General features: G+C 44.2%; 2 protein-coding genes across 5 annotated transcripts; one reads left to right on the forward strand and one right to left on the reverse strand.

The window, feature by feature from the left end:
* The first annotated feature begins 356 nt into the window (after window positions 1–356).
* On the forward strand, window positions 357–4,005 carry tmem70 (transmembrane protein 70). 2 transcript variants are annotated; one of them, XM_012916182.4, is made up of 3 exons: window positions 357–689; window positions 2,560–2,659; window positions 3,422–4,005. In XM_012916182.4, exons 1-3 carry the CDS (start codon window positions 507–509, stop codon window positions 3,865–3,867), a joined length of 729 nt encoding a protein of 242 aa, XP_012771636.1. In that variant the 5' UTR covers window positions 357–506; the 3' UTR covers window positions 3,868–4,005. The 2 variants fall into 2 exon arrangements, with proteins under 2 accessions (XP_012771636.1, XP_004575758.1); XM_004575701.5 differs by having other exon boundaries at window positions 365–674.
* Window positions 4,006–9,377: 5,372 nt separating this feature from the next.
* lg18h5orf22 (linkage group 18 C5orf22 homolog) lies at window positions 9,378–23,943 on the reverse strand. 3 transcript variants are annotated; one of them, XM_004575698.2, is made up of 10 exons: window positions 23,697–23,943; window positions 22,132–22,277; window positions 19,099–19,248; window positions 18,881–19,014; window positions 18,027–18,340; window positions 15,474–15,536; window positions 12,695–12,816; window positions 10,110–10,176; window positions 9,860–9,999; window positions 9,378–9,772 (listed from the first exon to the last, which is right to left on the reverse strand). In XM_004575698.2, the coding sequence occupies exons 1-10, from the start codon at window positions 23,763–23,765 to the stop codon at window positions 9,616–9,618; spliced, it is 1,362 nt and encodes a 453-aa protein (XP_004575755.2). In that variant the 5' UTR covers window positions 23,766–23,943; the 3' UTR covers window positions 9,378–9,615. The 3 variants fall into 3 exon arrangements, with proteins under 3 accessions (XP_004575755.2, XP_004575757.2, XP_004575756.2); XM_004575700.5 differs by lacking the exon at window positions 23,697–23,943 and adding an exon at window positions 22,968–22,991; XM_004575699.2 differs by lacking the exon at window positions 15,474–15,536.
* Between the last annotated feature and the right edge of the window lie 515 nt (window positions 23,944–24,458).

The following is a 24,458-nucleotide window of genomic DNA, read 5'->3' on the forward strand; positions in this document are numbered from 1 at the left end:
TGAGGACCCAGCCCACGTAGACCGCGAAGGCCGGGTCCTCAGGAGGATGCAGCCCATGAATTTGGACACGACCCATGAGACGGGGCTTTGTGGAGTGTGCCAGGAGGAGGTGGAGACAGTGGAGCATGTAATACTGCGGTGCAAGGGTTATGATGTGGAGAGGACAGTTCTGCAGAATAGGTTGACGGAGCGGGGAATTTAATCTGAAGAGTGTGTTGGAGGGTAGTAGGGCACAGGTGAGGGAACTGGTGGGGTTTCTGAAGGATATAGGTGTTTATGAAAGAGTGTAGGGTTTTTTTGATACAAATTGTAAACTCACTGTCTGACCCATACTCCGGAACAGTAGGAGGCGGTAATGCTCCTTTACGTTGGTTGCCAACCGCCGTTAAACACAAAGGAGAAGAAGAAACGGGAGGCGAGATTTGCAGCGTGTGTGGAGTTCGTAGGTCAGAGAGTTAGAGCCGCTTTCAGCAGTAATAACAAAGAAAGTACAGAAAACGTCAAAGATGCTGTCTGCGCGTTTCCTGCGGTTACGGTCTCGAGCTCTTCCCCGGATTTTCAGTAACGGTCAGTTTAACTTCGCGCAGCATCGCGCGCCATTCTCCGTGTGCTGCGTGAGCGCAGTGAGGAGGAAGCAGCTAACTCTCAGGCACTCGCTCCTGGCTCTCAACGAGGTATTTAACCGTCAGGTACACATGAGCGTCAGCATCGCGACGCTTTACTGCATACGTTTAAGCTACGCTGATGATGTCATGAGTAACAATGCTGCACTGCTCCAGCTAACAGCTAACCGGCGTTTCTACAGTGACATGCGCACCGCTGTTCTGAAAGTTTAAGCGTCATTTTGAGTGAGTGACGTAAATGTGTCAGCTGAGCCGAACAGTGACGTGGGCGGTCCCAGGGAGGGTAATGTCAGCTGGATGGTAACAGAAGCATGTGACAGATTGTCTGACGTGAACATTTACAGAGGTCATAACAGACAAAAGCACGTGGATACTCCACTCATCAATAAATAGATAAACGGTGACATGAACATGTCTGAGTATCCGTAACCACGTCGTTACACATTTAGTGAATGGGTCAAATGCAGAGAAAAACAAGTAATTTCCCCATGGGGATCAATAAAGTATCCATTATTATTATTATTACATGTTAGTTGGGTGAAATTCACAAGTATTTAACACATATGTTACATTAGGATCCTTCGTTCGTTGGTTGGAACTGCAGAGTTGTGTTGTTCTTCAAGTTCAAGGTATACAAGTATAACACACAGTGAAATGTAGCCACTCTTGAAGAGTGATCATCATATTTGACCGTCGCCTGTAGAAAATACTTTGATGTGTTTTGGCTCTTTAATGAAGTGCAAACATTTACACACAAGTATAATCCAGGCTCAAATAAAAAAATGGACAGAAAGACGAGTGGCGGTTTCTATACGTCATAAATGTTTTATTGACAGTACAACATAGAAAATATATCAGACGTTTAAATGGAGAGTGTGTGTGTGTGTGTGTGTGTGTGTGTACACGATCAGTCAAATGTTTGGACACACCTTTCTATTTAATGGGTTTTCTTTATTTTCACTACTTTGTACATTGTAGATACAACCTGAAGACATCAAATATATCAAGCAAGATATATTATGTGTATTTTCATGTGTGTGTGTATATATATATATATATATGCATTATCTCCATGAGCTTCATGAGGTCGTCTCTGAAACAGTTTCCAACAGTCTTGAAGGAGTTCAGAGGTGCTGAGCACTTGTTGGTCCTTTGCCTTCACTCTGCGCTCCATCTCATCCCAAACCATCTCCACTGGGTTTATGTCAGGTGACTGTGGAGGCGCAGCACTGCATCACTCTCCTTCTTGGTCAGTTAGCCCTGACACAGCCTGGAGGTGTGTTTGGGGTCCACAGATGAACCCTGACAGGCACACCTGTGAGGGGAAACCATTTCAGGTGACTGTGTCAGGAAGCTCACTAAGAGAAGGCCGACGGTTTGCAGCGCTGTCAACAAAGCAAAGGGTGGAATCATCAAATATATGAAGTAAGTAAGTATATATGGAACTATGGAGCAAAGAAAACAATGGTAAGTAACTCTAAATATGTTTATGTCTTCAGTTTGTATCTACAATGTAGAAAGTTGTAAAAATAAAGAAAAACATTAAATGAGAAGGTGTGTCCAACCTTTTCACTGGCAGTGTACATATATATATTTAAAAAAAATAAAACTATAAAATGAGTTTCTCAGAAGTAAAGTTGGACAAAGAGCTCAGATGGTTCTGACAGACCTGTGTGTAAGGGACCGGCCGAGTCCTTTTCTGAGATGTGTTACTGTCCTCAAATTCAAAATGACTTTTTATTCATAAAATGAAACATTTCTCTAATCTTAAACATTTTATGTACTGTGGATGTGGTATGTGGCTATGAGTTTTGCAAAACATTGCATTCTGGTTTTATTTACATCTTGCACGACGTCCCGTTTTTGGAGGAATTGTAGTTGTAAAGTCGTCTCCCAGTGCCAAACACATTTTGTTCCTTTTGTTGTTTTTGACCAGATGCAGTCCCACGGTCCGTCCACCCGTGTCATCTCCACAGCACCGCCCTCCGAGCACGGAAACCTCATTTATGCTGGCAGCCTGGGTTTAGCTGTTCGGGGTCAGTCACTTGCATCTTGTTGTGAAATATCATAACAACAACAGCTGTTGTTCACCACAGGTCTCAGTGACAGTGCGTCCAATAACTGTAAGCCTGTAGACAAAAACAAACACAGTTAAACTTCAAGCCCTCATTAGGCAAAGTTTGAGTCTTGGTGTGGATGTTCCTCATTGTGACTAATGTCAGAAAGGATAATAAGACTGACTTCATTTACTCCAGGAAACCATGACGTCGAGTTATATAAGCTGTTGAAACACTTTGGTTAGTAACTGGATGCCTGTGAGTTTGTTGGTGAAGAGCTGTTGAGATTTATTTTAAAATCTTAAAAATTCAACAGATGTTTTCTTTAAAAAAAGAAACAAGCCAGGTGGACACCTACAAAAAAGTCCACTCTGCTCTGATTGGTCAGCTCCTACAGGACCTTTGCTGAGCACGCCTTGATTCTGTTGTATACACAGTGCATACGCACTATTGTTTGTTGTGTTGGAAGTGTTGGCACAGATGCTGACAAAGAGGGGACGCATTGAACAAGACTCCTATCAGGGAGTTCTTTCTGCCCGCTGTGTCTGAATGCTTGTCCAGATTGGGCTGTCTGTCTACCGTCTGTCTTCTGTAGGGTCTTTACAGTAATTCACAATAAAACTGAATTGTGAAAGTAACTATGTAACATGGCTCTGATAGTGGGGCATGCTTTACGTAGACATTGACGTGTGGACTGTTGTTGGAAGTAACACGGGTTGTGTGACTCTTGTTTTTTGGCAGGGGTGAAGATGTTCTCGTACAGCACTAGTGCAGCCAGTCTCTTCCTCATGCCACAAATACTCCTGAAAACTGGACTCGGAGTTCAGAGTTTTGCCTTGCAGGCAGCTTTCTGTGGAGTCATTGGCGTTTTTACCTTCCTTACCCCCATCCTTCTTCACATCATCACCAAGGGTTACATAATCCGCCTGTACCACAACCCAGACAAAGATGTCTACACAGCAGTCACCTACAGCGTGTTCCTCACCGAGAAAAAGAGCGTGTTCCACCAGAGCCAGGTGAGGATCCCGGCCGTCAGTAAGATGTTCACGACTTTCTACGCCGGGCAGGTGGGGTTCCTGGTAAACCCGGACATTTTCCCCGTCCCGCACGACTACAATCATCTGATGGGCTACGATAAACCGTTCAGTTTCAGAGCAGATGACATGGAGCAACCTGACAAAAGCTGAGGAGGCAGAATGTTGTTGACCGAGTAAACCTGAGTGCACAGCTCAGACTCTGCCAGAGACAAACATCCACGGACAAAATGCTCCCACGTTTGTCTTCGCTATAATAAGTGCTAATAAAATAAAATTCTAACTTTATTATCCGGACTTGTGTGTGTTGCCTTTCTGAAGCTGTGAGCAATGATGTCAGTTATCAAGAGTAAAGTCATAGAGCTGGATGCTCTGTTCCAGGGCTGAGACCAGACTTACATCCACAGCTATCATCATGTTAGCTCACGTTTAATTTTCGTTTGTTTCTACCACCAGTTTGATTGTTTGAACATTGTCAGATTCGTTTTTGTTTTAGTTTCTTTTATCATGTTTGGTTGAGAACAGTTTCTCGTTCTCTCAGCCTTTACCTGGGGGCCGTCCTCTGTGTCTGCTGGGTTGGGCTCACGCTTGCTGTCAAGCTGTGTGTCCTAGAACAGGACTGGGACAACATCAATATACAAATGCAGAACATTTAATGGCCTTCAAGTTTGGGTCTTCTATCATATTGTACTGGTTTGCTACTCTCCAGTATGTACTCTGTACTGTCAGGTCCATGTGTGCAGACTTAATCAAAGGGTTAAACAAGACCACTGCATTAACTGTTTAAGAATTACACCTTTTTTATTACCTACTCTTATATTTTCAGAGGATTAAAATTAATTGGACAAACTAACATAGTTTTATATATAAGTATTGCAAAAATAAATCTAGAGCTCGTTAGCATCGCTAGATACTGTCTGCCTCTCCTGACCAGAATTCAGCTGCTCGTGTTATCACTAGAGCCTCTTCTACTCACTACATCGCTGTCATCAGCTTTCCAAGTGACCGATGTAAAAGCAGGACTCAAACGCAGGACCAAGTGACAACAGTGCATGTGTCTACAGTCCATATTAAACACAGTTCACAAACAGCTGTGATGGTCCAGTTTCCTCGAGGCTTCCACAAAGTCCAGGCAGAATCCAGGACTCTCCAAAATCTTCAAACAGTCCCGAGCACAGGTTGTTTGTTTTTACTCACAGTTCAATTTGTGAATTGATATCACTTTTTTCAGGAGATTTATGTCTGCAGGATAATTCTCTCACCTGTGCAGGACAAAAAGAATTAGGATCTGATAGGCAAGGCAAGTTTATTTGTATAGCACAATTCAACAACAAGGTGATTCAAAGTGCTTTACAGAGACATTAGAAACAAAAACAGATAAAAAGCATGATTTAAAATTGATTAAAACAAGCAAACAAACTAACTAATTAACAAACAAACAAAACAGTATATAAAATCAAAACAGATAAAATCAGAACAGTAGATAAAATCAGTAGTTAAATGTTAGTTTTGAAATTTAAGCTTAAAGTGTGGATTTGGTGCTTTATTCAAATGCAGCTGAGAACAGGTGAGTCTTCAACCTGGATTTAAATAAACTGAGTGTTTCAGCTGATCTGAGGCTTTCTGGGAGTTTGTTCCAGATATAAGGAGCATAAAAGCTGAATGCAGCTTCTCCGTGTCTGGTTCTGACTCTGGGAACTGATAAAAGACCGGATCCAGATGACCTGAGGGATCTGGAAGGTTCATACTGGGTCAGGAGGTCATTGATGTATTTTGGTCCTAAACCATTCAGAGCTTTATAGACCAGCATCAGAACTTTAAAGTCTATCCTCTGACGGACAGGCAGCCAGTGTAAAGACCTCAGAGCTGGACTGATGTGGTCCACTTTTTTGGTCTTAGTGAGGACTCGAGCAGCAGAGTTCTGAATGAGCTGTAGTTGTCTGACTGATTTTTTAGGTAGACCTGTAAAGATGCTGTTACAGTAATCAAGCCTACTAAAGATGAATGCATGGACTAGTTTTTCCAGGTCCTGTTGAGACATCAGATCTTTTATCCTTGATATATTCTTGAGGTGATAGTAAGCTGACTTTGTTATTGTCTTAATGTGTATTTCTAAGTTTAGGTCTGCATCCATCACTACACCCACATTTCTCGCCTGGTTTGTGGTTTTTAGGTGTATAGATTGAAGTTCTCTGGTGACCTGTAATCGTTTTTCTTTGGCGCCAAAGACTATTACTTCAGTTTTGTTTTTGTTTAGCTGGAGAAAATTGTGGCACAACCAGTCATTGATTTCCTCAATGCATTTACCAAGAGCCTGTACAGGGCCTCGGTCTCCTGGTGACATTGTGATATATATTTGTGTGTCATCTGCATAGCTGTGATAGTTTATTTTGTTGTTCTTTATAATCTGTGCCAGTGGGAGCATGTAGATGTTAAACAGAAGGGGTCCCAAGATGGAACCTTGGGGAACTCCACATGTGATACTTGTCTGCTCAGATGTGAAGTTACCTATTGATACAAAGTATTTCCTGTTTTCTACGTATGTTTTGAACCAGTTTAGTACAGTTCCTGAAAGACCTGCCCAGTTCTCCAGTCGTTTGCGTAATATGTTGTGGTCAACTGTATCAAATGCTGCACTGAGATCCAGTAAAACTAGGACTGACATTTTTCCACTGTCTGTATTCAGACATATGTCATTAAACACTTTGGTCAGAGTGGTTTCAGTGCTGTGGTTCTGTCTAAAACCTGACTGGAAGGCATCGTAGCAATTATTCTGTTTTAAGAAGTAACTGAGCTGTTGAGAAACTGCTTTTTCAATGATCTTACTTAAAAATGGGAGATTTGAGATCGGCCTGTAGTTGTTCATTTGTGTCTTGTCAAGATTGTCCTTTTTCAGTATAGGTTTGATTACAGCAGTTTTTAGTGGTTCTGGAAACACACCTGATAATAAAGAAAAGTTGACGATCTGTAACAGGTCTGACTCTAAAGTCTTTGAGACCTTGGGAGTGACAGGATTCTTGAAAGACTTTAAAAGAGATACAGATAGCTGACAACATTAAGGGAAACCTGAATGCACGTCACCTACGGACCACCTGCTAGCCGTGTTATGCTGTACATGGTTGTCGGGGATTTGGGTGACTTTGTTTTCTTCTGCCTTAGAGCGAGGGAGGAGGGAGCAAATGAATCCCAGCTGACCAGCTGGGGCTGAAAAAATAAGCTTGAAAGTAAAAATGCCAAAAACTGTGGAGATGTTCTCTGTTGGCTCCAACACTGAGCTAACCCCCTGTGATCTTATTCACTGTCACTGTCTAATATAGAACCATTAACACCATATTTACAGTCTGGCACACAAAACTGCCGTTTCTTTTCTTTCCTTGGAGCAAATACACGATTTGTGGTTTTGTTGTTAGTTAGAGTAAACATGGCAGGTGTATGGACACAAGGCTGACTACTCACATCAGCTCATCTCATTCATTTCCCAGCAGCCAAAAGTCTGGCAAAAATATATACAGAAACACTTCCCCATCAAAAAAGTTTATATTTTTTTGAAAGAATGGGGTTCCAATACTTTATTAGGACACCTAAAAATGAATTTTTTGTAGCATTTTAAATAATAATGTCTTTAATATTATTGTTGTATATAAATTAACATCACATTAACATGAAAAAACCTGTTGCAGATGTTGGATGTGCTGCAATAACTTGAGCTTCTGAGTGCACACAAGGCTGTGGCAGGCAAAACGTTTCTGCAGGGCAGGGATGTAGATCAGCCGGTAAATGGAGCGCTTCAGCTCCCTCTTCACCACGACGGAGTGGTGCAGCTTCCACATCACTGCAGCCGCAGCACCGACCCGTCTGTCGATCTCCCTTCACCCATGAAACTGAGATACTTGGGGCAGGAACTCGTCCCTGACCCAGACTGGGCACTCCTCCCCCTTTCTGGGTGAGGACCATGGCGGTGCTGATTCTCATTCCTGCTGCTTCACACTCGGCTGTGAACCCCTCCGTATCGAGCTGGAGGTTACCACCTGATGAAGCCAACAGAACCACATCATTGAGAGATCCTGGGACCGCCTCAGTGGAAGCCTTCTGCCACCTAACTGTGTCTGGAGATTCTGTTCATAACAATCATGAATAGAATCAGTGATGAAAGGCAGCCCTGGCAGAGTCCAACTTATTGCCTGCTAGGTGGGCCAAGCTCTTGCAACAGCTGTGGCTCGTAACTGACCCCGTACTCCTGAAACACCTTCCACAGAACACTTTGAGGGACACCGTCGAATACCTTCTCCAAGTCCACGAAACACATGCATTCACATTGAATGTCCATAATTTAGACTTTAATTTCAGGAAGTTTTATTAAAACATTTAGGCAGGTCCAAAGTAAGAGCGAATCAAATAATCTGCAAACATTACTTAAATCCCTCTGACCTGATGCTGACTTTGTTTCCATCTTTGGTGATGTTGGAGAAAGGACGGCACGACCAAATATGAAGATGCACTTATCTCTGCGCCACATTCAGTGGAAGTATGATGGAAATCCTTCTGAATGAAGCCTCTAACATGAGCAGATGTAAAGCCCAAAATTACCAAACCAGTTTGCACAGCCACAGGTTGGGCTGCAGTTTTTAACTGTGAACGTCTTGGATCAAATCTTCTGGACTGCTCATCTCAAAGAAGACAAAAGGGAAGAACCCCGAGTCTCACAAGTTGTCTTATCGTCCACTGTCCACCCTCACCTTATCCATCTCTCCATCTGACTTACATGATTCAACACCAAGTTGAAACTTTAAAATCACTTCACTGGGTTTTCCTTGTTATCCCTAATGTAGGAAACATGTTTCTTTCTACTTCAGTTTGTCTTTAATAATAATAATAATAATGGATTGGATTTATATAGCGCTTTTCAAGGCACCCAAAGCGCTTTACAATGCCACTATTCATTCACTCTCACATTCACACACTGGTGGAGGCAGCTACAGGTGTAGCCACAGCTGCCCTGGGGCAGACTGACAGAAGCCAGGCTGCCATATCGCGCCATCGGCCCCTCTGGCCAACACCAGTAGGCAAGTAGGGTAAAGTGTCTTGCCCAAGGACACAACGACCAGGACAGAGCCCGGGGATCGAACCGGCGACCTTCCGGTTACAGATACGCTTCCCAACCCCCTGAGCCACGGTCGCCCCATTATTAGCCACGGTCGCCCCATTAGCACACTTTCACATGAACCTTCACTGTAACAGACCTGTATTACTTCAAGTGCAAAGAAAACCTTTTTCTTTCTGAGCGTTTGGTAACATTACTCTTATTCAGAATCATGTATAATGTTGAGTTGGTGACACATTCCTCATCTTTCACTAATCTGCCAAGATCGAAAACGAGTCACGTCCATGCACACAATCTGGGTATAAGAATCACTTGTATTCAGCACAGTTGGACGGTCATGATAAGCTGTATCAGTCCTCAGACAAGTGATGCCGAAGATAAGCAACAGTCACACAGCGACAGCTCAGGACAGCACGGCGAGCCCCGTTTCTCTCCAAAGCCAGAATCAGCTTCTGTAACGATCACCCATTCACTCCGCCCTGTGTGATCTGCTGGTCACTCTTACTTCCTGGCACCAAACTGTTGTGGAAATTCAGTGCATTAAATAAAAGAAGTCACGCTGTTAGAGTTATATTTGAGTTTATTCTTGCAAGAAGGAATTCAGTCACAACAAGGCTCTCCTGCACTGTCCCGGGGAATTCCCAAACAAAGGATCCAGACCCTACTTATACACAATGTGGGAGGAAATCTCCAAACTCTTTGTCCTGCTTCCAACACTAACATGCTGATGTGTTAGTTTTTATCTGCTGTGTTTATCTTGATAAAATCATCCCAATGAGAGATGTGGTTTTGTGTATCTGTTAGGATCCTTGTGGCAACTGCTCTCCAGTCTCTGTGCTGCTGTTGTCATAGTCTTTGTGTACGTCCAGTGCTCCATACAGGCCCTCCAGCATAGCCAGTACTCTCATCTGGATTGAATCCACCTGCTCCACTGGGCAGTATTCATCCAAACTGGACCTGAAAACACACATGAAGATAGTTAGACCCTCTTTCTGTGTCACTACACTGTTAAAGGACATTTAACCATCTGTGGAGCTGATTTACCTGGACAATGTCACCAGTGTGGGTTTGGGAAGGACCTTCAGGAAGAGCTGCACAGCTGAGAGAAGTCTGCCAATCTCTTCATCAGAGCTGATGTGATGAGGAAGCTCGACTGTGTCGCAGGTTAACCCTGCCTGGTGAACCTGAGGGAGGAGTGATGAGGCGAGTTTATTCATATTTATTTATATGTTCCCGTTCACTAAATATAACTTTATTGCTATTATTTATTATTATTATATACAATTATTATTACCATTTCATAGTCAGGGCATGAATTTCTTGCCTTTAGACTGGAAACCAGTTGAGGTAGTGAATCCATGCTGAAAAACACAGAAACAGTAAGACGATGTGGGGGCTGCTCATAGAGGCACACTAGCTCATCCCAGGCAAACAGATTCTTTCACTCACTGGTTAAACAACTGTAATCACAGGGGTGTTTGTTGCTTCAAAGAAATTTAAGGTGGAGCTGGCTCAAAAGCTTTCAAAAGGCTGGTGTACATTCGAATGGGTGACATGGGTGGGGCTGTGATGATCGAAGCTTGTGCCGACAATAATCAGGACAGAGCCGCGCTCCTCTGAAGATTCGTTCTGAATTTGTGGAGAGGACGAGCTTCAGAGCGAATGTCAACACACAGCGCGTGGAAATGTTGGCACAGCTGTAGAACAAACACCCAGACCAGATCTGTTCGGGATAGCGATGCAATCATTTCCACGCCTCTCTGCACCCCCATACCCCGCCCCCTTAGAGGCCGCGTCCATCACAGCTGCAAAACTTCACTTTTCTGTCATCTATCATCTCTTTACTGCTCACTCACAGTTTCTAACTAATTTCTCAGACTTTGTATCTGACTCAGTGTTCAGCTTAAATACAACCATGATTTAATCTGTGTAGACCAGGGGTCTGCAACCTTTAACACCCAAAGAGCCGTTTGGATGCGATTTCCACGCAAAAGAAAACACTTTTATGCTTTGTGTGAACAACTAAGGTGTGCTGCTTATGAAATCCATGAAGTGCTACAGAGAAAATTACATTTTATTTATGTAATGAACACATTTTGAACTCTTAAAGAAATATAAGAAAAGGAAAGCTGAACTAAAATGATCCAGAAAAAAACAATTGTGAGCCGCCCTCATATCTCCTTTGAGCTTTTGGAGCCTTGACCTGACTTTTAAAAAGTAATTGGAAAAAAAAAGCTCGATGCTGCTGAAAGATGAAAAATAGATATTTGCAAAATTCTGCCTAAATATGTATTTTACCAGGTTAATGTGTGTGGCGGGGCGTGGTCTGCAGCGCCGCTGCAGGGGAGGCGGACGCACCTGAGCGGCACCCGCAGTCACGCCTCGCCGCCTTTACGTCTGTGCTCTCTCTGCTGTTGTGTGTCGGGCTGTGAGCTGCAAAGCTACAGCCGGCTGTGTGCGCACAGCAACCGTGTGTGAAAGGTGGTCAATAAAGAGAAGCTGTAAAGCGTGTTCATGCAAACATCGTCAGGTCTGCCGTGATATGTTTACAACGGGACTTCTGCTCCTGAACCTCTGCGCACAGCGTCTGCAGGTCGAGGCTGTACTTTCATCTTCACGCAGGACTGTAAGCTGTCGTCTGTGAGGCGTGAGCGTGTTTGTCTTTAACATAGTTCACGGTGGAGCTGCTGACATAATGTGGATCAGAAGATCCATAACTGGCCTACCTGGGGTTGAAAGTCTCGATAAATGCAGGCGTTTCGGCGGGTACACCGGCTTCCGCCAGTGTGACGCTTATTTTGAGCGATGAAAAAATAATAAGATAAAATTTTATTTTTATATTTCAATATCACAATAATCTTCCAATTTAGAACTACAAGTTAAAAAAGAACTAAACACAAATAAAATACACTTCAGCTAAATACTTCTAATTTATTTTCCCAAACCACGCGGAGCCGCAGTATAAGGACTAAAGAGCCGACCCCTGGTGTAGACAGTAAAAATGATGGTATTTAACGGGAAATGGACTGATTCTGTTTCATGGTGATTTCTACTCTCCAAAGTGGCAAAAACCCTAAACTAACACAGGCCTGATTCTATTATGTAAATCACTGCGTGCTAATACTTACTGCCTGTGCACAGAGTTCACTGTGTCACATACAAATACAGGTTATCATGCAAAGAAAAGGCCACATGTGAACTACAAATGCCATCATATGTGGAAAAAAGGTTTTATAAGATGGTCTGCAGCAAACTAGAAAACTGCTCTATGGTCACATTAATTTAAATTTGAAACCGTTTTTGGAGAGCATGGATGAACATGTTCCTCAACAGCAAAGATGCTACATACAAAAAAGGCTGTTTATGAGGGAGCGTGAGGTCCTTCAGTGTCTGCAGCAGAATCATGGCCCATCAGCAGAGGTAAGTGTGGTCTGGTGAGGCGCAGCCATGAAACTCATGAGACAGATTAAATAAGCCATAAGGCTGATCTGTGGTTATGAGGACACTTCTGTTCCTCTGTTTCCACCATGGACACGACCCCAGCAGCTTCTCTAACAGACGGCTCCAGCCCCGTCTCACGGACAGAGAAAACCTTCAACATCCTCTGCTGGCACAGAGACGTCTGTCGGATTATCAGATTAGTATTTTATGAACGTTTCACCCGCTGGAACAAAATCAGGGATAAAGAAAGTACTTCCTATTCTCATGAGCATAGAGCACAGGGACAGCCAGCTGGGACATTATAAAAACACATTCACAACTTTTCAGCTTTACCTTCAAACAGCTCAGTGTTTGACCAACGCACAAAGTTTCCCAGCTTTCGTTCCTCCTTTGTTACGCCTCTAACTTTCAAGTGTCTGTTACAGAAGATTGATTTACCCAGGGTTTGTGGCCCAGCGTGTAACCGTCTCTTCTCCATCATCATCCAGTAGATCAGCAAATGCTGCTTCCAGGTCTTCTAACTGGCGTATACGATGATCTACACACTCACCGAGCTCCTCCTTAAAAGCACACAAACACACATTCAGTGTTTATTTGTTTTGCCTTTAATGAAAGCACAGCGTTAAGATTTCTGCTCAATAACAACACAAGAGACTTTCCTAAAAGCACAACATCTTTAAGGAACGCAGCGTTGCCTGTGCTGGTCAGTGTTCAGGTACGTTCTCTGTTTCTCCTTCTACTCTGCATTTCTACAATTAGCTGAAGTATTCGGATGTCTTTGTACAGATACAGCCGCTCAAAGCTGCAGCCGCCAGCTGCTGGAGTCGCCTTGGGGCACATCTGCTTTGCAGAGTGTCACCAAGAGTCAGCTATAGATGATTTTCTCAGTATAACTGTACGAGCTGTCCTGTAATATAAAGTGCAATGAGTGCTGCTGTGATTTGGTGCCATGTAAACAAACCTGCACTGAATTTGGATAGCGTTCACCGTAAACCTCGTCGCCCATCAAAACTTCCAGTTAAGTTTTGAAAATGTGAAATAAATGGATCAAACTTTACTGTCAGTTTGACCGTTCAGACATTTACAGCTCAGATCACCAAAACTATTGACAGGAAACAGTTTAATAATAATATTCCTCGTAGATGCCAAACCAGATGTGGAAGTTATTTCTGAGCCGGGTAGAATTTCATTTTCATGTAGATGTCGGGGCTTTATGGAGGCATCTCACAGTCGTTCTACGGACACCGACTGCTTTTTAAATCATTTTCGGTCCTGTCCTCGAACCTTAGAGGTAATGTTCTTTCAGCAGCGTTAGCTTGATAGATGTGCACTGCGTTTCATGTGGGCAGGCTGGGTGTTTGGAAATGTGAGCAAACAGCAACCTCATGGTGCCTTCAGGAAAACGGGACATTAGAAGATTAAAAAGAAACTAAAAACGAGTCTCTACGACAGTCGTGGTCAGAAGTTTTGAGAATGACGCAAAAATGAGTTTTGAGACAGTTTGCTGCTTCAGTCTTTATGATGCAATTTGCATATCCTGATGAAGAGAGGTCAGAGAAACACAAAGTCTTTCTTTGCCATGAAAATGAACCAACAAAGCCATCTCCACTGCACTGCATAAAAGGACCTGCTGAGACTAACGAGCACCAGGCTGGAGATCCTCATGCCATGCTGACTGCTATCACTAAAATGAGGGTGATGCTCAAAATCATTGTTCTTCCTGTTAACCATGGTTACCTGCAAATAAACATGTGCAGCCATCACTGTGTTGCATAAAACGAGCCCAAGAAAGTCCAGCAGGCGCCAGGACCGTCTCCTAAAGATGGGATGAGAGTGCCACCAGCGCAGAGCTTGCTCAGGAATGGCAGCAGGCAGCTGTGGGTGCATCTGCACGCACAGTGAGGCGAAGACTTTTGGAGGATGCCTGGTGTCAAGGAGGGCAGCAAAGAAGCCACTTCTCTCCAAAAGCCCATCAGGGACAGACCGACAGTCTGCAAAAGGTCCAGCGAGTGGGCTGCTGAGGACTGGGCTAAAGTCCTTTTCTCAGATGACGCAGTTTTCTGATTGTTCGGGGCAGCTGGAAAAAGGATTGTCTGGAGAAGAAGAGGTGAGCGCCACCATCAGTCCTGTCTCATGCCAACAGTAAAGCATCCTGAGAACGTTCATGTGTGGGCTCGCTCACAATTTTGCCAAAAAACACAGCCATGAATAAAGAACGGGACCAAAACATCCTCCCACAGCAACTTCTTCCAAGAACAGTCTGCCGAAGAACACACAGCCTGTTTAAACATGGCGGGGCCGTGAGGCCAACGTGATAACCAAGTGGCTCGGGGAATAAAACACTGAATGTTTGGTCCAGGCCCAGGAAACTCCCCAGACCTTAATCCAACGGAAAACTTTGGGCCAGTCCTCCAGAGGCAGGTAGACAACGAAGACCCACTAACTGTGACGAACTCCAAGCCTCGATTAAAGAACGGATCACCTCAGTCAGGAGTCAGACGCTGATCGACAGGGCAGACTGCAGAGGTGGGGCCAACACTGCAAATACCGACTGTTTGCCCTGCAGCAGCAAACTGTGATAACCAGTACTTGTACTGCATTCTTTTAAAAATGGGATTTTAACAGTAACGCAAAAATTTAATGTGATTCATTTTATTAAAGTGTAAAACACATCGATGGCTGAGGACGTGTTCCAGATATACCAATAGCTGTCATAATCAGAATCCCTGAACAAAGTTATAGAACTATACAACGCAGCAAGCCTGTAAATGAATGCGCCTCCACACTGCTCCCCCTGCTGGATACAGCAGACATTGCTACTGCTTCTCCTAAGTGTCTCTTAGGGACCTTTTAATCATGGTTGCATCGTCCATGTCACAGGTGGGGACATCATTACGGCCGTGCATCAGCTGCAGCAGGTCAGGATTCATCGCGGTGCTGTCGTTGATGATGTTAAGTGTATTTGTACATGAGTGGAGCGTCACACTCCACTCCTCCACAGCAACAGCTAACAAACACACTTTTGGAATCAGCTCTGGTGTCTTCCTCACTCACACGTGTGTTCTGTACTAATTTACATTCCTCTTTAACACTATTATTAATTCCCTTAAATTAAAGTTTAAAGTCTGTGTTTCACTCTCTTCTGTGTCATTCACAAATATCTATGGACTGTATGGATGCTTGGTGGAGAAATGTTGTGACTCAAAGGATTTTTCACCTCATCAGCATCCAGGCGGGGCCCTCTGAAGCTGTAGAGCTCCTGGAGGATGGCGTACTCCTCCTGGACAAACAGACAGCATGTAGCTGAGGTGACTGTGTAATGAAGATGAACAGATGTTTTAAATGGACTGATTCTTATACACACATTCACCCATCAGCACACTCGATGGATGCGTCGGAGAGCAACTTGGGGTTATTGTCTTACCCAAGGATACGCAGACTGGAGGAGCCAGGGATCGAACCACCGACCTTGCGATCAGTAGGTGGGCTCTACCTCCTGAGCTACAGCCGCCCCGCCAGTGTAACACATTACATGACAGAATGGATCCAGTGTGTGTGGACTGTGCTGCAGGAGGCTGCTTAACACATTAACAGGGTTTGTACCACACGTTCATTTTTATTGGTTAATTAATGAACTCTCTTCTGCTGCTTCGTCTGGCTCCAGGTTGCATTCATTAAATCTATATATTTAGAAATGGTTTTCATGCAGCCCCATGAAGAAGTCTTAACTCGGATGGAGCATAAACGGGGTGCAGTCTGTCACAGGGCTACGACACCGACGACCATTCATGATCTACAATCACCAGTTAACCCAACCCCACTAACTGCATGTCTCTGCTCTCTGGGAGGAAGCCGGAGAGAACCCACACAAACACGGACAACAGGAGAAGCTCAGGACCTTCTTGCTGTGGGGCAGCAGTGCGAACCACCAACCACACAAATAAAAACAAGAAAATAAAAATCAGACACTTCTGCCTCATCCTGCCCAGAATCAACATCAGGACCATTTGTTTTTTTCACCAACAGACACAAGATGAGGACGTCTCCAACTAAAACAGCTTCTTTCAGTATTAGTTCAGTGTTAACGTCTGGCCTGTATTCACAAAGCTTTCTCCTGCTACCAGTAGCTGCTTGGCTAGAAGAGAGATCATTCTAAAAATGCCTCAGCAGTGGGATTGTTGCTACTATTGGACTCGGTCTGCTGTGGGGTTTAAAACTACAGCCTCCATAGCTGACCACAAGAGGAGATGGACGGATGTCCACCTGACACCCAGCAGCCTGAAGCTGTACGAGCCACAGAAAGAACGAGGGTGAGGATCCAGGACGAAGCGTCAGGAACACAGCGCCCCCTAGATCAGCTGCTCCATGAAACCCTGAGGCAGTAGGGCTGGGAAACAAAGTCCGGACAGCACTGTGATATTCTGTATGCAGATATCGATACAGGGACATCAGTAACTCTGGGAGTACTCAGTCAGGACAATCACACCACACTGAGACGCTGAGTTAAGTTACAGAGGGTGGTGCTAGCAACATGTGACCCATCACATGGATGGATATATTGCTCCGTCTGCACCGCCTACATGCAGCTCAACTCTAAAACATGTTTCACCTCCACTGAGACGAAGACAGAAAATCAGAACACCTGCATCTATAACTCTTTATTCTGTTAACTATGCAATTGTATTCTTTTATTTAACTGTACTCCTGATTCTGCCTCAGCTTCATCTCACTGAACTTTTTCAGCTTCTATTTATTTTATTGAACGATTCTGCTTTACTCAGGCTGACTTATGTTTGTTACCGTAGGCGTAGTTACCGTAGACACTATGTTTTCCAGCTTTAGGGATAAATACCGTACATTTATCACGCCTTAAAGATTTACACTAAGAACCAAAAGGCCAAAAAAGCACTTCTTCAGAGGCTAACTCTGTCTGTGCTCTGGAAAACAGCAGAAGGCGTGCCAATCGACAGTAATGACAGTGATTCTAAAGCCGGACAAACGTCTAATGCAGTGGAACCCCGACTTACAAAGACCCCATTTAACGAAACATTCAAGTTATGAAGGAATTCAATATTGCTGCCCGTGGTGCAGCAAAACGCCCACGATGCCTTCCGAATCATGTGATAACCCCATGGCTGTCGCACTTGCTGTTCCACGTGAAAGACGTATTGTTGTTGCAGCGCTATTTCGTGTGCTTTACGTTTGCAATTAGCCTATCGTTCATTGATAATGGGGCTGAAAAAACTTCAAGTGATTGGAGTGAAAAGAAGAAGCGTGAAGTGCTCTCGATGGAAACAAAGAGAGAAATTATTGATAAATGTGAGCGAGGTCTTCCTCCACCAAGAACTTCGTCTTCAGCCAGCATCGCCTCACTCAAAGGGCGATGGGAAAAGGTGCCTTGACTTACAAAAATTCGGCCTCACGAAAGACCCTCTGGAACGAATTTATTTCGTAAGTCGGGTTCCACTGTAGTTCAATCCACTCAGATACGCTTCACAGGCGCCCGGCACACTCATCTTACTGGAATCCAAACTGGAGGCCAGAACATACCTTTCCCCCTGTAAAATCTTTTATCATCATTATTGTTGTTTACAATCTTAACCCATGAGCTCGTTTCATATTTGCTATTGTTTAAACTGATGTTGTTGTTTAAGAGACCAATTTAATTCAACAGACTAATAACAATGTTTCACAGTAAAACGAGCTTATGAGCAGAAGCTGAAACAGCGTTTCATTCAGTCCCTGAGGAAGCAGCAGAGTGGACGCGTACCTGTGTGTACAGTTCTTTGAACGGGTTCTTACAGGAGAAGAAATCCAGGTCGACGTCCAGAATGTACGGCTCCGTCTCACTTACAAATGAAGATATTCTCTTCACGATGTAGCTGGTTGATCCTTCATCGTCGACACCGCCTCCTCCTGCGCCATCGCCGTCAGCTCCATCCTCGGCTGTGCTGCCCTCTGCTGGTTGCAGCGAGTCAGTGTTTGCTGACGGAGGCTGTGAGCTGCTGGATTCTCCGGACTTCCTCCGCTCTGCTCGCGCTCTTTTGACTGAACATTCCTCTGTGTCCTTTTCTGTTCTCTGCTCTGAAATTAAATGTCAGATCAAAAAGTAGAAGAAAGGTTCAATTGGACAATAGCAGCGCCCTCTGCTGTTACCTCATGCAAACTCCAAATCTCATCAAGAGCAAAGTAAACATATCCAAACACGAGCTCAGATGGTCTCTTTGATCTTTAGTTTAAGGAATGCAGGGTTTTCCAGTCAGGATGACACAGTTTGATTCGTCTGATCAATTTTCCACCTCATCCCATTATAAATGAGCGGCAGCCCAGAGGAGACATTTCTGAATCAGGCCTGGTTTAATGCAGAGGTGCCTGAAGGCCCAAAGATCAGCCACTTCTGCAGATCCTCACAGTATTTCGACAGTATTATAAGACAGTCTTTGTGATTTTATGTAGACGAACATTATTCCGAACAGTTTCTCCCAGACTGGTGAACCTCTGCTCTCCCCGGTCGTGTCACCCAGCACCTCCAGCTGCATCGTTTTAGTACTACTTCATTTTCCAGCCTTTTGCTGCCTCTGTTGCAACTTTTTTGAGATGTGTCGCCGCCATCACACGCAGTACCTGTCAGCGAGCCGTGACCTGCTCTGACGGGATCGACTCGGATCACGCTCAGGCTGAAATGCTTTGGGTTGTCCAGCTGCTCCTCGCACACATAAAGACCATCGCTGAGGAAGTAGTTGTCTGTACTGGTCACTCTGCAGAGACAGGAGAGGACGAAGACAGGAGATCAAGGAGGGACAGAGATGTCTCTTGCTGTACCGTTCTTCTTCCTGTCCTACCTGATGGTGGTGGTGGATGAGTCTCTGCCCACAGTCATGCTGTGTTCTCCCTCTCTAATCTGCTGGGCCCAGTATGGATGCAGCCACACCACAGAGGACACGTGACCGGCGTACACCATCGGCATTATCCAGTTTTCTATACTCAGTTCACTGAAAAAAGGAAAATATGCAAGATTGGGGTGACATAAATATCAGTTCACCCACATCCACCCACACAGTCCACGGCTGCAGTGGGCTCACGTCTCTCAGCTGCTCCCTGCAGGTGTCGCTGTAGCTCATACTCTATACCAGGGGTGGGCAACTCCAGGCCTGGAGTGCCGGTGTCCTGCAGGTTTTAGATGTGTCCGTGATCCATCACAGCTGATTTAAAGGGCTAAATGACTCCTCAGCATATCTGAAGTTCTCCAGAGGCCTGCTAATGAACTAATCATGTGACTCAGGTGTGTTGACCCAGGGTGCGATCTAAAACCTGCAGGACACCGGCCCTCCAGGCCTGGAGTTGCCCACCCCTGCTCTACACCCAACGTCCTCCTCCATCACACAGCATCATAGCGTGTTATGAAGCTTCCCTGTCACTCTTGTTGCTACCCTGCTGTCACAGATCATCCTCGACACCTCGCAGCGGCTCCACGGAGGCTGTCCTCATACACGTCCCACACCACCCTCACTCCTGACCACCTCATACAGTACAACGGCTCCTCTCTTGGCACCATATGATACGTTTACTGTTTATCCAAAGAAGACCTTCTCTACACGTCATCACGACTGCGCTCCATACTGCTGCAGACTGATCGTCTCTCCTGTTCCTAACCTGCTTCCAAACGTCTGTAGCTTCTATTTCCAACAATGAATTTGAGCAACACATCTGTAATGTGAGCATTTGTAAGCTGAACTTTTCACTGCAAAACTGTCTGTGGAAGCGAGTCTTACAAGTTTATATCCAGGCAAAAAGTCGATTTCATTTTGTTTTAACGGAACAATAAAGAAGATTATTCATTACGAATGATTGACTAATTTATTATTTAAATCATTTTACATGCATATCAGGCTCATTCATTCACCACCACCACGTGTGACGTGTTGTTTGAAGAGCTCCCACCAACACTCCTGCTGCAAAAACACAGAGAACAAGCGGTGCAGTGGTTCGCACTACTGCCTCACTGCAACAAGGTGCTGGCTGTGACTCGTGCTGTGGTGGTTCTGTCCCACAGTCAAAGACACTGGTGGTTGTCCCAGTGACAGACTGGTGACCAGAAGAAGCGTCTTGTTTTCTGTTCAAACATCTGAATTTAACCCCCCGTGCCTGCACATATACCCACAGTCACACTTACATGTGCAGGCATTTACTGGTATTTTCCATCCTTTTCCAGGAGCTGTGGGCAGTAATGACATACCTCACAATGCTAAGTGTGACTATTGTCATGAGGCACCAGCAGAGGAGATGAGGAGGCAAACACTCCTCCACACCACCTAACAGGGACCTTTCATTGGCTGTCAGAGCTCAGCATACGGATCAAACTGCTACAATATTAACCAAGACTTTGTGCTTTATACATGTAAACATGGCCCAACTCACACAGATGTACTTCCTACTGAAAGGCTGCATGTATTTATTAGGGCTGCCACGATTAGTCGACTAGTCACGATTATGTCGACTATTAAAATCGTCGACGACTAATTTAATAGTCGACGCATCGTTTGAAGCTTTGTAAGATCACAAAGGACGCAGGAATGAGTACCGGTAGTAGGATTTAAGAGTGTAATAACGGACTGAAACAGAAGATGGCAGCACTGCATGTACAAGGATGCCAGCTGCCGTTAAACCCCGAAGAAGAAGAAGCTGTGTCCCAGAATTCATAGCGCAGCTGTCAACAATGGCGGCAGCTAGTTAGTTTTAATATTACTCTTATTATTCTTTCTGGGGCACAAAATAAATGTTTAACATATTTTCAGGCTTGAATGTAGCTGTGTAAACCTCAAATATCTGCTCAGTTTATCAGGACACCACATATTTTCAAAAGCGCTCCGACGTTTTCGGAGACGTCTGTTACCCACTAGCTCGTTAGCTAGGCGGGGGCTAGGCTCACTAGAGCCGTGAGAACACCGGACTCCCCGCAAATCGTTTTCAAACCCACCGCCGTCTTTCGCTAGTCAGGTTAAACATATATATAAGTCACTTAGATAACTTAAAATGTTATTGTTTGGCTTTCTTTAGTATTTTATTTGTTCCTGAGTAAATCGGTTTGGCTGAGATTAAAGTTATAGTTTTTACACAGCTGAATAAACGTCAAGCAGACAGCTGATTATCAGAAGTGTGAGACGCTGGAGAATATACTCCGGTGTCCTGTTATATTTTAGATAGCAAGGAGTTTAAACTTCACCGAAACAATCTGCAAATTTCATTAAAAATTAATAAACTACCATCTTGTCTTTATTTTTAGTTAGCACAGACACTTCAAGCTGTAAGCTAATGATAGTTATATAAGAGCAGATGCTGCTGGTGCAATAAGCTGTACGCTGTACGTCCAATGGATGATGATCTGATTAGTCGACTAATCGCAAAAATAATCGGTGACTAGTCGACTATCAAAATAATCGTTTGTGGCAGCCCTAGTATTTATATATCTGCATCAGTCTAATCCTGGACCCTCACCCTGAACACTTCCACAATGCTGACCTGAAAGAACGAGCAGATTGTCGCGCCTTCTGTGGTCGGGTTGGTTTGTTTCCATGTTTGGAGCATTTTCAGTCCCCATCTGAGGGACTCTGGACTCCTTGTGGGAGCAAACTGTAGGTAGATCGTAGCTGTCACTTAGTCACACTCACAGCCAACATTAGTCAAGTGCTGAGAACACGACTGCGCCTCTTTTAGAAGTCGCCTTCCTTCACATCTTGTTGTAAACATGTGCAGAGACTAATATCACGTCATCACCTGAAGCACGTCTAGTTAATGTTTACGTCTCATACTTTCTTCCAGCTCTCACCTACGAGGAGCTTTGACCAACACAAGCCACAGTTTGACCCATAACGTACCCGAACAGCTTCTCCTTGTCAAACACTGTGTCAGCAGACATGTTGACAGGGATGAGGAGGTCAGGGTGGGAGTCCAAATGAATCATCTTTATGTTCTTCATTGGCAGATGCCTCGAAGCTATAGCCCGGTAGATGTGACACACCACCTGGTTGAGAAACAGTGAGATTAGCAATGTGAAGCTAATGTGAACGATAATTTTAATATTATCATTAAAAGCACAAAATCTTCTTTGGAAAGGATTTCAACATGACTGACATCATTCGTGAACATTTCTACGTTACAGGATCAGATTACACTGCTGAACATGAGAAACAAAAGCAAAGCATGGAATCATTTACACGTTTAACTTTGCAACCCCTCAAAATGATGCGCCTCGGGTCAGTCCTGCTGTGGCCGAACTTCTCCTGCTTCAAGCACAATGAGATGAAAATGTAGCCAAATAAGTAACGCAGGATTATTACAGAGGTTCATATAATGAGCCTGGTCTGTTCTAGCCCTCGCTGACTGATGCCAGCCAATGGACAAACCTGACTCACTACACGACTGCTTCACATGCTTGGCGCAGTGCGAGTGTGTTTTTCAACAAGGAGTACAAAACATAAACCTGGGCAGTAGATTAGACCACACTGGCTGAACAGTGTGAGGAGGTGTCAAGCTGTTGTTGCTATGGCTATGTTAAAAACCAAGGATATGTTCACCATGAGTCTGTTAAGGAGAGGAGAACCCAGCGTAAAAACAGACTATGTCTGTGTGAAGGACCAGAACACAACAAACAACCAACAACTACAAGAAACAGTCCTTATTCTTTGTTTTGGTTTAGACATTCATATCTCACATTATGTCACTGAGTGGATTCCTTCATACTGGTAGTGATGAAAAGCAAAGTGGAGACATGCTGTTACGACTCCTGATCGAGCTCCAGTGAGAAACCTGCGTCTGCAGATGGTGTGATGGGTTTGCAGTAACCTGTTATGTTGAACAATCCTATTTCCTGCAGATGACAAAGTGCTTCACCCGGAATCTGAGTGAGCGAGCTCGGACGTTTGCTACAAGAGCAGATGAGACTGCTCAACTCCAAAAGACATATTTAAGGTTTTGCCAAAGGAGTAACCGGCTCACTAAATGGACAAATCACTATTTCGTTCATAGAATGGGATTCAGTGTTTTAGCAGTTAAGACAAAGTAAACTAGATCAACTTGTGTAAAGTTATAAAATACACAATAATGCATCTGTAACAATAATAAAAATTCTCTATAACAACTTCAGTTTTTACTCCAGTGACGTCATGAGTGTCACGTGGACGGACCTGACAGTGATTAAAAGTCTGATAAGAAACACAAATCTATCACTGAGTTCATCAGCTCACCATTTGTCTGACTGTAATATGATATGAATAATCAACATTAATCTGCTTCTGAACACTGGGAGGATTTATCTCGTTCATATACAAACGGAGGTCCACTGTTGTTATAAGAACGAGACGCCGGCTAACGTCTCGTTCGTTAGCTTTAGCAGAACTATGTGGTTGTGTTTCGCTGCTGTGTTCACACGGAGAAGGCTTACGTCGTGGTGGTCCTCCACAACACAAACAGGCAGCTGCTTGTAGGTCCTCTTCAGCGGCACAGAGCTCATTCTGGCCGCGGGGAGCTAACGTCTGAACCCTCGGTATGTAGGTTCATTGGAGGTCGCTAGCACTGCGTTAGTTTCCAGCACATAGTCTGAAAACGGTGGTTTGAAATGTATGAAATTCCCACCGAGTAACAAGTTATGACTCAGAACCAGCGGAACTCGTACCAGCACTGTTTATATGTCCGTGTAGAAACAAGTCAATAGAGCAACGATTCCAGTCGGCATATAGAAATTCAGCGACGAACGGAGGAGAAAACATTAAAAGTTTGTTTTTATTGAAAAGGAACTCCCAGAAACACAAACGCAAGAGGATCAGTTCACAAAATGCCTGCCTTACAGTTTACTGAGCACATCATCCACGTTGTTGTACCGTGGGCTCAAATACAGCTCACTAGTCTCAAAGCTTGTCATAAAACAGAAGAGTCAGCCACTGTAATCAGTTTATATTATTTTGCTGTTTTTTTATATTGCTTAGGCATAAAAATGGTAATCAAAGTACACGACTTTCAAAGAAATAATGTGACTTTTCCTTACAAACGTAGCAAAGTCTGGACACACACATCCACACTGTGAGACACAGAAGTGGGATGAGTGAAAGTCATGTTCAAAGCTACCTCAAGTTGTCCTACAGGCAGTGTTGGGTAAGTTACTTTAAAATAGTAACTTAGTTACATTACTAGTTACTTCTCTCAAAAG

This window comes from Maylandia zebra, linkage group LG18 (genome assembly GCF_041146795.1).
Source record: "Maylandia zebra isolate NMK-2024a linkage group LG18, Mzebra_GT3a, whole genome shotgun sequence".
Classification (NCBI taxonomy): domain Eukaryota; kingdom Metazoa; phylum Chordata; class Actinopteri; order Cichliformes; family Cichlidae; genus Maylandia; species Maylandia zebra.

Coding starts and splice junctions, on each gene's coding strand:
- tmem70 (XM_012916182.4), top strand. CDS start 507: ATGCTGTCTGCGCGTTTCCTGCGGTTACGGTCTCGAGCTCTTCCCCGG. Junction 690..2,559: donor ACGAGGTATTTAACCGTCAG/GTACACATGAGC, acceptor GTTTTTGACCAG/ATGCAGTCCCACGGTCCGTC. Junction 2,660..3,421: donor CCTGGGTTTAGCTGTTCGGG/GTCAGTCACTTG, acceptor GTTTTTTGGCAG/GGGTGAAGATGTTCTCGTAC.
- lg18h5orf22 (XM_004575698.2), bottom strand. CDS start 23,765: ATGAGCTCTGTGCCGCTGAAGAGGACCTACAAGCAGCTGCCTGTTTGT. Junction 22,278..23,696: donor TTGTGGAGGACCACCACGAC/GTAAGCCTTCTC, acceptor TTTCTCAACCAG/GTGGTGTGTCACATCTACCG. Junction 19,015..19,098: donor TCATCCACCACCACCATCAG/GTAGGACAGGAA, acceptor CTGTCTCTGCAG/AGTGACCAGTACAGACAACT.